Here is a 14,460-nt window from a genome sequence, read left to right as displayed (position 1 = left end):
GTATGATTAGTAAGTTCGCAGATGACACGAGAATTGGTGGTGTTGTAAATAGTGAGGATGAAAGCCATTGATTACAGGATGATATAGTTGGGCTGGTAAAATGGGCAGAGCAGTGGCAAATGGAATTTAATCCTGAGAAATGTGAGGTGATGCATTTTGGGAGGTCTAACAAGGCAAGGGAATATACAATGGATGGTAGGATGCTAGGAAGTACAGAGGGTCAGAGGGACTTTGGTGTACTTGACCATAGATCACTGAAGGCAGCAGCACAGGTAGATAAGGTGGTTAGGAAGGCATATGGGATACTTGCCTTTATTAGCCAAGGCATAGAATATAAGATCGGGGAGGTTATGATGGAGCTGTATAAAACATTAGTTAGGCCACAGCTGGAGTACTGTGTACAGTTCTGGTCGCCACACTATAGGAAGGATGTGATTGCACTGGAGAGGGTGCAAAGGAGATTCACCAGGATGTTGCCTGGGCTGGAGCATTTCAGATATGAAGAGAGACTGGATAGGCTAGGATTGTTTTCCTTAGAGCAGAGAAGACTGAGGGGGGGACCTGACTGAGGTATGCAAAATTATGAGGGTCATAGATAGGGTAGATAGGAAGAAACCTTTTTCTTCGTGGAGGCGTCAATATCCAGGGGGCATAGATTTAAGGTAAAGGGCAGGAGGTTTAGAGGAGATTTGAGGAAAAGTTTTTTCACCCAGAGGGTGGTTGGAATCTGGAACACACTACCTGAAGAGGTGGTAGAGGCTGGAACCCTCACAACATTTAAGAAGTATTTAGATGAGCACTTGAAACACCATACCAAACTAGGCTACAGGCCAAGTGCTGGAAAATGGGATTAGAATAGATAGGTGCTTGATGGCCGGCACGGACACGATGGGCTGAATGACCTTTTTCTGTGCTGTATAATTCAATGACTCTATGGCTCTATGAAATATTAAGAGATGTGTTTTGACAAAGTGACTAAGAGATGACTTAACAGCAGCATTGGGATTGGTTTCTCTGTGAATGGATATCAGGGTGGCTAGAAGCGGGTAAGTATTAGATTGTCTCTTGCCTCCTTAGCATCTGCCTGGCCTCCAGTGCAAAGGCTTCAACATCTAGTGGTGCTTTCTTCTCTCCCTCCTCTGCGTCCTCCTCATCAATAGAGGAGTGACGTTCCGGCATCTCATCATCATGTAAGGCCTTTCCCTTATGCAGGTCTAGATTGTGCAGAGCACAGCAGACCACCACAATACGCGAGACCTTCGCTGGGTCATACTGCAGGGCTCCACTGGATCGATTGAGGCAATAGAATCTCATCTTCAGCAGCCTGATGGCCTGCCTGATGGTCGCTTGGGTGGAACCGTGGCAAGTGTTGTACCTTTTCTCTGAATTGCAAGGGTTCCTCACAGGTGTCAGTAGCCATGTCTTCAATGGGTAGCCCTAGTCCCTGAGAATCCATCCCTGAAGATGAGTGGGGGCTTGAAAAACTGTGGCACCTGGGACTGTCGAAGTATGTAGGCGTCATGGGTGCTTCCTGTAGGAATGAGACTAGTTGACTGTTGAGGGAATGGAAGTTCTTCCTGTTGATTTATTTTTTATTTATTTAGAGATACAGCACTGAAACAGGCCCTTCGGCCCACCGAGTCTGTGCCGACCAAGAACCACCCATTTATACTAACCCTACAGTAATCCCATATTCCCTACCACCTACCTACACTAGGGGCAATTTACAATGGCCAATTTACCTATCACCTGCAAGTCTTTGGCAGTGGGAGGAAACCGGAGGACCTGGCAAAAACCCACGCGGTCACAGGGAGAACTTGCAAACTCCGCACAGGCAGTACCCAGAATTGAACCCGGGTCCCTGGAGCTGTGAGGCTGCGGTGCTAACCACTGCGCCACTGTGCTGCCCAATGAATGTGGCTGGCTGGTCCGTGGGAGCCTTGATGGTCACATGCGTGCAATCTATCACACCTTGCATCTGGGGAAAGCCAATGATGGTCCCGAATCCAATGGCATATTGTGGTGGTCTGCTGTGCTCTGCACAATCTAGCCCTGCATAAGGGGGAGGCTTTACATGATGTTGAGATGCCGGAACATCACTCCTCTACTGACGAGGAGGATGTAGAGGAGGGAAGAGGAGAAAGCGCCACTGGATGTTGAAGCCTTTTCACCGGAGGCCAGCAGATTGAACGACCTGACTGTCAGGTTTGGTCACCTCCTTGATGCAGCGGTGGGCTGCTGCCTGAGAGACCCCACACATGTCCTGGTGGACCCTTGCTGATAGCCGACCATCTCATTCAGCAGTATGGACAACCAAACATCTCACACAATAGTTTGGTCACCCAAGCCCCCCACCTTGCAGAGCAGCCGAGTCCCCGGTTGTGTATTTCACTGAGTAAGACTAACGTGGACTCACAGCAAGCAGCCATTATGTACTTTATTTACACCTCCTTAACAGGGAGGATAGCAAAGAGGTTAGTATATAAAATGCTCAGCTATTCCAATATACTACGCTCCCTCTCTACATTAAAAAAAACCATACATTAAAATGTAAAATGGTACATGTACATAATTTTTTAGAATACAATAACAATACCTGAAATATAACATGCTTGTTGTTACTGCAATCACAATGAAAATCTGTATGACCAATATTTCCAGAGTAATTTACATGTAAAAAAAGGTTTTTCCTTAACACCAATACGTCTTTAACAAAAATATCATCATTTGACAAAAAGTAATGAAAAGAACAACTTATTTCTACTGTCTTACATACTTTTAATTAACCTATCTGTCTTCTTTCTTTCTCTGTCTGGATGTCTTCTTTCATTTCCATTACCTTGACTCTGCTCTCTTAACATCTCAGACTGTGTCAACCTTGAATTTTGAACCAAATCCACTTAATGGTTTGGACTGTGAAATTGATTGATGAGTCTTAGTCAAAACCTTGATTTACTTTGCCCTAGTGGTGGATTCTATGAAACTGGCTAACTTTCAGTTTCTTTGTGACTTTTACTTTCATAGAACATAGAACAAAATACAGCACAGAAGGAGGCCATTCAGTCCATTGTGTCCTCGCCGGTCGACTAAGCTATCCATTCAAACTAATCCCACCTTCCAGCACCTGGTCCATAGCCCCGCAGCTTACACCACCTTAGGTGCATGTCCAGGTACCTTTTAAAAGAATTGAGGGTCTCTGCTACCACCACCGAGCCTGGCAGTGTATTCCAGACACCCACCAGCTTCTGGGTGAAAAAGCTTCTCTTCATGACCCCTCTAATCCTTCCTCTGATAACCGACCTCCCTGCCAGGGGAAACAGGTCCTTTCTGTCTATCTAGGCCCCTCATAATTTTGTACACCTCAATCAAGTCACCCCTCAGCCTCCTCAATTCCAGGAAAAACAATCCTAGCCTATCCAATCTTGCCTCAGAGCTACAACTTTCAAGCCCTGGCAACATTCTTGTAAATCTCCTCTGCACTCTCTCCAGAGCAATTATGTCCTTCCTGTAATGTGGTGACCAGAACTGCATGCAATACTCCAGCTGCGGCCTAACCAGCACTCTATACAGCTCCAGCATCACATCCCTGCTTTTGTACTCTATACCACGGCCAATAAAGGAAAGCAATCCATATGCCTGCTTCACCACTCTATCTACCCCCTGTCCTGCTACCTTCAGGGACCTATGGACATGCACTCCAAGGTATCTCACTTCTTCTACACCTCTCTATATCCTCCCGTTTATTATATATTCCTTCACTTTATTTTCCTTCTCCAAATGCATCACCTCACAGTTCTCCGGATTGAATTCCATTTGCCACTTTTCTGCCCACTGAACCAAACCATTGATATCATTCTGGAGTCTACAGCTATCCTCTTCATTGTCAACTACACGCCCAATTTTTGTGTCATCAGCAAATTTCCAAATCAAGCCTCCCACATTTAAGTCAAAATCATTATTATATACCACAAACAGCAAGGCACCCAACACTGGGCCCTGAGGAACACCACTGGAAACAGCTTTCCATTCACAAAAACATGCGTCGACTACTACCCTTTGTTTCCTGTCACTAAGCCAATTCTGGATCCAACCTGCCACATTCCCCTGTATCCTATAGGCTTTCATTGTACTGTTCAGTCTGCCATGTGGAACCTTGTCAAATGCCTTACTAAAATCCATGTAAACCACATCCACTGCACTACCCTCATCAATCTTCCTTGTTAGATTAGATTAGAGATACAGCACTGAAACAGGCCCTTCGGCCCACCGAGTCTGTGCCGAACATCAACCACCCATTTATACTAATCCTACACTAATCCCATATTCCTACCAAACATCCCCACCTGTCCCTATATTTCCCTACCACCTACCTATACTAGTGACAATTTATAATGGCCAATTTACCTATCAACCTGCAAGTCTTTTGGCTTGTGGGAGGAAACCGGAGCACCCGGAGAAAACCCACGCAGACACAGGGAGAACTTGCAAACTCCACACAGGCAGTACCCAGAATTGAACCCGGGTCACTGGAGCTGTGAGGCTGCGGTGCTAACCACTGCGCCACTGTGCCGCCCACTACTTTCTCAAAAAACTCAATCAAGTTAGTAAGACACGACCTTGCCTTAAAAATTCCATGCTGACTATCCCTTTTTAATCTGTGCCTGAAGTGACAGTTTATCCTGTCCCTCAGAATAGATTCTAACAATTTGCCCACCACCAAGGTCAGACTGACTGGCCTATAATTACCTGGCTTATCCCTTGCATCCTTTTTAAACAATGGTACAATGTTCGCAGACCTCCAGATGTCTGGTACCTCGCCTGTATCTAATGAGGATTTGAAGATGATCCTCAGCGCATCTGCTAGTTCCTCCCTGGCTTCCATTAACAGCCTGGGATGCAAAACATCTGGTCCTGGCAATTTATCCACTTTCAGGGATGTCAGACCCTCGAACACTTTCTCTCTCACTATGCTTTCTAGTAGTTCACACTCCTCCTCTTTAACTACAATGTCTGCATCAACCCTCTCCTCTGTGAAGACTGAGACAAAAAACTCATTAAGAACCCTGCCCACATCTTCTGCATCCAGGCATAAGTTTCCCTGTCCATCTCTGATAGGCCCTACCCTTTCCTTAGTTACCCTCTTGCTCTTAATGTACCAATAAAACATCTTTGGGTTTTCCTTGATTTTACCTACCAATAATTTTTCATGTCCTCTCTTTGCTTTTCTAATTTCCTTTTTTACATCACCCCTGCACTTTATAAACTCCTCTAGGCTTTTTAAAGTATTAAGATATTTATGATCATCGTAAGCTTTCTTTTTTTTTGCTTTAACTTACCCTGTAAGCTCCTAGGTAACCAGGGAGCTCTAGATTTGGCAGTACCACCTTTTATCTTTGTGGGGACATGCCTACACTGTGCCTGTGGTATATTGCTCTTGAATGCTTCCCACTGGTTTGCCACTGATTTTCCTTCAAGTAGCTGTATCCAGTCCACTTTCGCCAGGTCACTACACAGTTTCGTAAAATTTGCCTTCCCCCAATTTAGAAGCTGTGCTCCTGTTTTATCTTTGTCCTTTTCCATGATTATGCTAAAACTAACTGTATTATGGTCACTATTTCCAAAATGGTGACCCACTGTTCCTTCATCCACTTGCCCAGCTTCATTACCGAAGACTAAATCTAGAATTGCGCCCCCTCTCATTGGGCATGTTATGTACTGGCTAAAAAAGTTCTCTTGAAAGCAGTTCAAGAATTTTGTCCCCTCTGTGCCCTTTTCTTTCTGATTTCTTTCTGACTTTCACTTGGAAGTGTAGGAATTTGGATGATAGGAGGTTTCTCATGCTCTCAATTAGTCAGATTTCCTCTTTCAAGAAAATGATCTACATGACTGACAGAGTCTCTCTTCAATCTTCGCTAAATATGTGAATGCACCTAGTCTTCTTACAACAACTCCAATACATACTTCTTATCACCTCAGTGGTTTTTAACCATGACCTTCTGACCAGCACTGAACTCTTTAAGTTTCATGCCTCGTGCATCCTGACTCATCTTCACTCTGTCTTTCTTTTCTCTTACTTTGCTATTGATGTCAGGCTAAGCAAACTGGACCTTGTCCTAAGAGCGTGTTTAAACACCTAACTCCCAAGGTGAGCAACCTGTTGTAGACTGTGAGTTTATTCTGTAAGAGAACAAAAAATTGTCTAGGCTGTGTCAAAAAGAAGCATGGATGTTACTGCCTAGCTTGCAATCTAGCAAATACTTCTGCAAATATCTCTTTATAATTTGTATACTTCTTTCTGCAGCACCATTCGATGCTGGGTGATATGGTGGTATTAGGGTGTGTTTGATTCCATTCTTACTCAGAAATATTTCAAACTCTTCTGATGTAAAATGTGGACTGTTATCAGACAGCAACAGCTCAGGCAATCCATAAATTACAAACCAACTTCTCAGAACCTCAATAGTTTTGGCACTTGTGGTATTGGGCACATTTGTCCATTTGCTATAGCTAACGACCAAAACAAAATACTCTTTCCCTTCTACGTGAAAGAAATTGACATTTACTCATTCCCACCATTTTCTTGTGTTTGACGATGAAATGAAAGGAACCATTATTGGATCATTTCTCATTCTGAGACATATTACACAAATTTTTGCCAACTCTTCAGTATCTCTTATCTACCTTTGGATACCAAAAATAGCTTCTTGCTACTGCTTTCATACAGACTATCCCTGTGTTCTCTTGATGAACCTCCTCTAACAACGTCTCTCTAAACCTTGGCGGAATAATGACTCTTAAACCCCAGCTTGATCTACACCCAGTTCATTTCTACATGTGAAATACACTTGTAATTTCTTATCATCACACTCTTTAGTCCAGCTATTTATGACATAATTGAGCACTTTACTGAGCACCACATCCTGGCGAGCTTCTTCATTAATTTCTCTGGCAGACACTAGCATGTCATTTGTGCATGTAGAGTAATTTATAGGTAACTCACTGGCTAAAAATGAATCTGTCTTTGCATGATCTGCTGACTTATGATATTTACTATCATACTGATGGGCCATCAAAATCAACGTCCATCTCTGAAGCCATGCTGCCGCTAGAGATGGTACTCCCTTCTTTGAACCAAATATGATCGTAAGGGCTTGGTGGTCAGTTAACAAAATATTTATGGAACTTTGTAACACCATATATGATTGCTAATGCCTCTTTCTCAACTTGTGAATAATCTTGGTCTGACTTCTTTAAGATATGTGAAGCATATGCTACAGGCTTCTCCACACCGTCTTCCATTATGTGAGATAACAGCATAGCTATCCCCTGTGACGAGACATTGCATACTAAAATCAATTGTTTCTTGGGATCATAGTGGGTCAAAACAGCATCACTAGTCAGTACTTTCTTCACTTCTTCAAATGCTTTCTGACACCCCATAGACCGCTCCCAATCTATTCTGTCTTTGAGCAGTTGATCCAATGGAGTGAATGTATTAGCTAAGTGGAGGATGAACTTCCATAACAATTCCTATGAATGTTCTAAGTTCTTCTTGTTCTCTGGTCTCTTTGTTTTCAATCCCCTCAACCTTCACCATCTATTTGGTGACCAAGGTATATTATACTTGACATCATGAAGCAACTCTTGTGCTTTTTTGCTTTGATGCCATACTCTTGAAGTTGACTTGGGACTTTGTTCAACCTTAAAATGTGCTCTTTCTCTTCTTATTGCTAAATAAAATGCCATCCAAGAAGCAGCACACTCCTTTCATCCCACTTAGTACCCGATCCATGACGCTCTTGAATACTGCAGGAGCAGTAGACACCTCAAATGGTAACGTTTTGTACTGGTACAACCCTTTTGTGTGTATAAATGGCAAGAAATTCCTTGTTTTTGTCAGTTAATTCTAATTATAAATATGCATTTGACAGATCTATCTTACCGAACACCTTCCCATTTGCTAAATTGGAACCAAATCATCACTAGTAGGCAGTGGGTAAGCATAATTTCCAGTCACCTTATTTACCATTTGTTTATAATGTCCACAAATCTGAAAGGACCTGACTGCTTTTTGAACTACCACAATGAGCGTGGCCCATTGACTGCTCTTCACCTTCTTAGTTTCCCCTGTTCTTTCTAATCTGTCCAGCTGTTTACTTTACTGCTTCGAACTGTGTATAAAGCACTGGCCTAGTATTGCAAAATGTTGGCTGTATATTGTCCTTTATCTTGACTCCGGCCTCGTGATGCCTAATTTTATCATTTGGTCCTCCTTGCTCAATGACCACTTTATGCTCTCTTAGCACTTCCTCAATGTCAGACATATTCTTACTGATCCCTACTGTATCCCTATGGCCCAGTTTAACTATATTTTCTTAAGCCAATTTCTTCCCATCAGGGAAACTTTTCTCCCTCGTAATACCACCATGGCAAGTAATAGGATGCATCATCGTATTCCACCCTAACACTAACTGCACCTAACACTGGGATACTGTTATTGAAATAACTAGACAGTTTCACACCAGTTTTGCATAAGGGAATGTGACTTAGGAACTTCTTGTACTCTCTTTCCGAGATAACAGACACTGCTGCGGCTGCATCAATGATGAAAATAAGTTGTGAATCTCTGACTTACATTTTTACTGTGGTGCTGGAATAATATCTTCAGCCCTTTTACTTTCATCTTCCGTGTGCTTTTTTTTTTGCTCTCTGACTGAGTGCAACTCTTCCTTCTCAATAACATCAACTTCTGTTTCCATATCTATCATATGTGCATTCGAGGATTTCCAGGCTCCTGAACTAGCTTTAGATCTACCACAACCTCAACCTAGTGCTTGCTGTGACCTGGATCTTTACCGTGACCTGCAGCATTACTGTTTCCTCTGCTCCTGCATGCCGTTTGGATATGACCGACTTTCTCACAGGCATAGCACTTTGACTGGAAATGGGGGCATTTAGGTGGTTGGTGGCTACCATGGCAACAGTAGCATCTAAATTTCTGACTCTGAGTTTGTGAACATGGTTGCCGTGACCTGGTTCCCACTGAAATTTGAATCTAGTGGACCTTCCATGCCGGCTCTGGAAAAGAAGTTCCTTGCAATTTACAATTATCTCTTCCTGCCATTTCCATGGCTGTGGCCTCATCACAGGCCTTCTTCCATGTCAATGTATTGCTTTACTCAAAAGCTTGGCCTGGATTTTACTGTTCTTTAGATCTCCAATGAATGTATCTCCAAGACTGAGACAAACATCAACTGCTACTGGAGGACCATCCACTCAGTAAAAGATGCTTTCTGATCTGCCCGAAACTTGTTGGTCTTCCAGTGCAAAGAGCTGTCCATGACCGAGTGTTATAGACTGGCAAATTCCAAGGACTAGGTACCGAGGGCGCACTAAAGCTTGGGGCAGCCGCTGCAAAGGCTCGATGGGGAAAGGCCACAGACAACGGCCCTCCAACCGTAGTACAATGAGAAGTTGGAACCCATGTAAAGCCCATCGGGTTGGATGCACCAGACAAAATTTAACATGATATGTAAATATAAATTGTAAATATAACCTGTAATTGTAAGTGTAGTGAAGCACCACAGAGTGCCATGTACTGTACTGAAGGAAATTGAACTGTATTGCACTTTATGTAGTCATATTTGAACTGTTACATAATATACTTTTACAAATTTTATGAATAAAGTATCAATAAAGATGGACCAATTTTCCAAGGCCATACCATCAGCTACATTAGGTGTGTGCAATGGATGTTGCATAAGGATTGTGACCTGGTTCAGGCTCAATCCATATGCTAGGCCCATAGGTGATGAAAGAAGAATTTAGAACCAGTGTATGGAAGTCCTTCATGCAAAGTGTGTTTTGCACATGGAATGGTCTTTCAGGTTGTGAAATAGGTGCAAAAACTTTAAAGTTCGTAAGACACGGGTGGATGATGTAATGAAGGGACTTTTAGGTTTTACTACATGGATGAGTTAAACTGATCCAAACAGCGTTTTGTAGCAATACTTAACTTGTGATTTTCTTTGTTAGCCATAATTGTATAGATTATGTTGTTCATATATTATATTATGGGAACTCTGAGACTTAGTCGTTAGTACCATGGTACCATTTCTCAAAGATTTTCTGTTCTCTGGTAGGGTCTGTCCTTGATACAATTGTCCGACTGCTGCTAGATGTTTCAAGACCAATTGTTTTACTGTAATATCAATCATATTGAGTTTATTGTGTTTGCATTATTTACATACCATATATATTTTTAACTTTTATTTTGCAGATCAGCAATGTTTTATTTTTTGTGTTGCCGCCTATATGCATGTACTTATTTCGACAATATGCAACATGTTTCAACAGTGGGATATATCTAATTTGGACTCTGCTTGTTGTTGTAGGTAAGTTTTATTGTTTCAGTTGTATTTCTGAAGTTTGCTCTTTAAAATAAGAGTTTTTTAAAGTCTTGCAGCTGGTTACTTCATGAACCAATGAATGCATGGAATTGTAAATTGTTTCAGTTACTGTATTGTTAACTATTAAAGATTTTATCCAGAAGATGATTTGATGTGATCAAACAACACTTAAAGCATTCTACAAAATAGTTACAAACTGCTTGGTTATATAATTTGCACTTTTATACTTCAACTTTGTTTTTAAAATCATGCTGATACATCTTTATGTTAAGATTTTCTCAACAGTTTCATCAAGAATATGTTTTTTCCATGCATTCTTGATCCCTGGTAGATTTCCTTATGAATACCAAGTTATATCAGTTTGTTGTAAATGATTCCATCCTTCTTTGTGGCAATATTATGGGGAGGGGAGGAGAAAGAATATTAGACTTTTCTAAAAGTAATACATCCACCTCTGCCATTGGCTCAGTGAGTCTATCCAATGAGCATCTGAACCATACAGACCTGGAACTTGCAAGATTTGATCTTCTGTTCATGCTGGTTTCAGTTGAGATGATACCCCAATTAGACACAGTGCCCATGGGCTAGAGAAGGGAAAATTGGCCAGGGTTCTTGCTGCTAATCCCTATCCTACCACTCCTTATGGAAGAGCACGTGTGAACAGCAACAATAACATACACTTAGTTTTTTATGTAATAAATAGCCAAAGGCATTTTACAAGAACGAAGAGAGCACTGAGCAGGTAGTGGGGAGAAATTATGTGACGTGACCAAAGGTGTGCTAAAAAAGGTAGGTTGTGGGAAGGCATATCCCAGAATCCATTTTTACAGTTTCAAAGTTCCTGCCATCAGCCATTCTCTTTGGCACTGACTGCAGAAATGTAGAAAACACAACTTAACACATCAAAATTGAGATTTGCAGCCAAAATAGATAAATGCAAATCCCCATTTTTTAAATTCAAATATCAGTCCCAGAGATGTGTGTGCATCTGATGTGTGATATGTATGGCACTGATAGCCCATAGTGTACATGCTGACACGCGGAAGGGATGCAGGTGCATCTTGACACCCAATTTTGATAGGGCAGCAATAGGAATTTTGGTGGAGGAGGGTTTGTAAATGTTTTTATGCTCCTCTAAATTTAAAAGCAATGGCAATTCATGATATTTCAATCAACCACAGACACCTTTATTGCTGACTCATTTTTGCCACGCCTTTATCATTTAGTTGCACTCAAATAGGATTGAGGAAGTTGATCTAACACTTCAAATCCTGTTTACCTTCCAATAATATTGTCTAGCAAAAATAAAATACATCTGTATTTTTTAATTTGTTGCAGAAAAAATATTTGATTTGTGGTATATTAATATGGTGTGATTGTTGATTTGCAGCAATCAGTGACAGGGACCCTGAGTAACATGTGCTCCCCATAACATCACTGCAGCTATTACTTGCCTGACATGCTAATGTCACATTTATATTTTTGGGGCTGGTGACAAACGCAGCTCTGAATTCGAGTGGCAGTGCTGTGGTATAAAGAACGCACTGCTGGTGCTTGCAATGGACCAGAGACTCACCTAAAAAGTGTCTTTTCTTGAAATATAGAACTACAGGCTGCAAATATAAACATTATCAGGCTGTAGGAATCATCCCTTATCATAAATTTCATTGTTTACACCACTGCTCTGAGTTCTATCCCGAAGTGTAAATGGGATGAATTCAAATAACTAGACAGAACATTGGGTTTTTAGGGAAGTCCCCATAAACATAAACTTATCCAAAATTCTTCTGTCTGTATTATCACAAGTCCCGCTCACCCATCGCCTCTGTGCTCGCTGACATACATTGCCTTCCAGTTGAGCAACGGCTTGATTTTAAAATTCTCATCCTTGTTTTCAAATCCCTCCATGGCCTCGCCCCTCCCTATCTCTGTAACCTCCTCCAACCCCACAACCCTCTGAGATATCTGCGCTCCTCTAATTCTGGACTCTTCAGCATCCCTGATGTTAATTGTTCCATGATTGGCAGCCATGCATTCATTTGCGAGAAACTAAGCTCTAAAATTACCTCCCTAAAGCTCTCTACCTCCCTTTCCTCTTTTAAGACACTCTTTAAAACCTATCTATTTGCCTAAGTATTTGGATACCTGCCCTAACATCTCCTTATACGGCCCGGTGTCAAATGTTGTTTGATAACACTCTTGTGAAGCACCTTGGGATATTTTACTACATTAAAGGCACCACATAAATGTAAGTAGTTGTTGTTGTTGAAGTCAGTTGACTATGAAGATTTAAGAAGCAGCCTTAACCATTTACCCGTTCCGGTATGGTTTGCCAGTATAATATCTACACTGATGGAAAGTAGAGGCACATAGATGTAGTGAATATGTGAGAAGCATCAAATTTCACATGATATGGCTCAGGTCCAGTTGATAATAGTAGGTGGAGGGTTATGGGCATAAAGCCATGTCATATCTCTCCAGTGTGCTATGTCACTGCGCTGCTATACATATATATATATATATATATAGTTCCTATCTTTGTTTTGTCTGCTTGTAGAGAGCTCTATTATCTTATTTTTAAAATGGCATAATTTGAGACCCTGATTTTATGCTTCATTGAAGTCATTATGGATGCTGTGAATGTCTGACTATGGGCATGGAGTCATTTGATACAGCTACAGCTCTTAGTGTGCATGGATAAGTATTCAATCAGAAAAATAGGGGACCATAAATTATGTTGCTTTGCAGAAGCCATCTGCTCCTACAAGAGTATGAAGAGTCTTAAAAATAAATGGGTTTTAAATCCCTGTGATTTATTCATCTGAATGTTTCCATATAAGGAGGTTTCTGAGATCTTGGTTGGAATTTTCCAGGCCCTTTAGGGATGGGCTGGGAGGCAGGAAGGCTGGCAAAATAGCACGGAAAGGCGGCAGGAGGGTGGGGGGGGGGTGGATGTTGCCAGATGTCTTCCCGCCGCCATGTCATATTGTCAGAGGTGGGAAAGTTGGCAGATTGGCTGCCCGCCGGGAGGCCAAATGAGCCACTTAAGTGGCCAATTGAGGGTCATGTCCTGCCTCTGCAGGCATTTTTCCCAAATTGGGAGGGGGTGCTGCTATGTGGGAAGACCGCTGGGTGAAACCTGGTGGCCTTCCAGCCCACGGAGGGGCCCTCCAGCAGTAATGGCTGTCCCCATGGCAACAGTGCCACCGGCGCTCAGTGACCCACCCCACCAATGGCTGGAGCCTGCCTGCTTGGCCCTGGCATCTCTGAACCCCACTTACCTGTCTTCGAGGGTGACGGCAATTGAGGTGCCCACTTCCTACAGCTGCAGCTGCAGCCTCAACAATGGACACTGCTGGCACTAGTGCTGCTGAGCCTGCTGAGCTGTCGGCCTCCTGAATGGTTGGCAGCTCTTGGGGGCGGGCTGCCCTCCTTAATTGGATGGCAGCGCCGATGGCGGCCACTTAATTGGCCGCCTTTGGCAAAATGTCGCCCCAGGTCTGAATCAGGGTCATCTCTTGCTTTTGGCCCCAGCAGCGGGACCTTTGCGGTCTCTACAAAATCCAGTCCCTTGTGACGAAATCCATCCAGTTGAAAATTTTATTGAAATAGTGAGCATGTGGTTTTATTAAAATTATCAGTGAGAGGAATTGGATCTCACTTGTGGTAACTTAAGCCTGTTACAAGTCTTATTGCTCTAGGGGTTCGGATCAGCAGAAAGGCTGATAGTAAAATTGTTTTTGAGACACACATTCAATCAATATATTTATGTCTCTTTTTCCTGTGAATATGTTTCTGCTTTTTTAAATGTTAAAATATGTCCTTGAATAAAGTTGATAGCCAGGTGTCACTGCCATGACATGGAACAAAAATAGAAACTGGAATTGTGCAAAGACCTTGGACTGGATTTTATGCTCCATTGCAAGGTGGGTGTTTTGGCAGGGGTGGGCCAGAGAATCGGCATGGATTCGTCCGCCATAATGCTGGTTTCCGATTTTCTCGGAGGCGGTGCAGTTCCGTGGTGGCACCTCCGCTGCGATGTGATGGGATC

The 14,460-nt window shown here is 42.4% G+C and overlaps 1 protein-coding gene across 3 annotated transcripts in view; it reads left to right on the top strand.

Moving 5' to 3' along the window:
• acer2 (alkaline ceramidase 2) overlaps window positions 1-14,460 on the top strand; it is a 123,109-nt gene that overhangs the window by 14,269 nt on the left and 94,380 nt on the right. For all 3 annotated transcript variants that reach the window (XM_068030275.1, XM_068030276.1, XM_068030274.1), the window contains exon 2: window positions 10,280-10,394. In XM_068030275.1, coding sequence (XP_067886376.1) covers window positions 10,280-10,394 — 115 coding nt within the window. The remainder of the gene's footprint in view (window positions 1-10,279; window positions 10,395-14,460) is intronic.

This window comes from Heterodontus francisci, chromosome 4, assembly GCF_036365525.1.
Source record: "Heterodontus francisci isolate sHetFra1 chromosome 4, sHetFra1.hap1, whole genome shotgun sequence".
Lineage (NCBI taxonomy): Eukaryota > Metazoa > Chordata > Chondrichthyes > Heterodontiformes > Heterodontidae > Heterodontus > Heterodontus francisci.
This window is presented reverse-complemented; position numbering and strand designations above follow the sequence as displayed.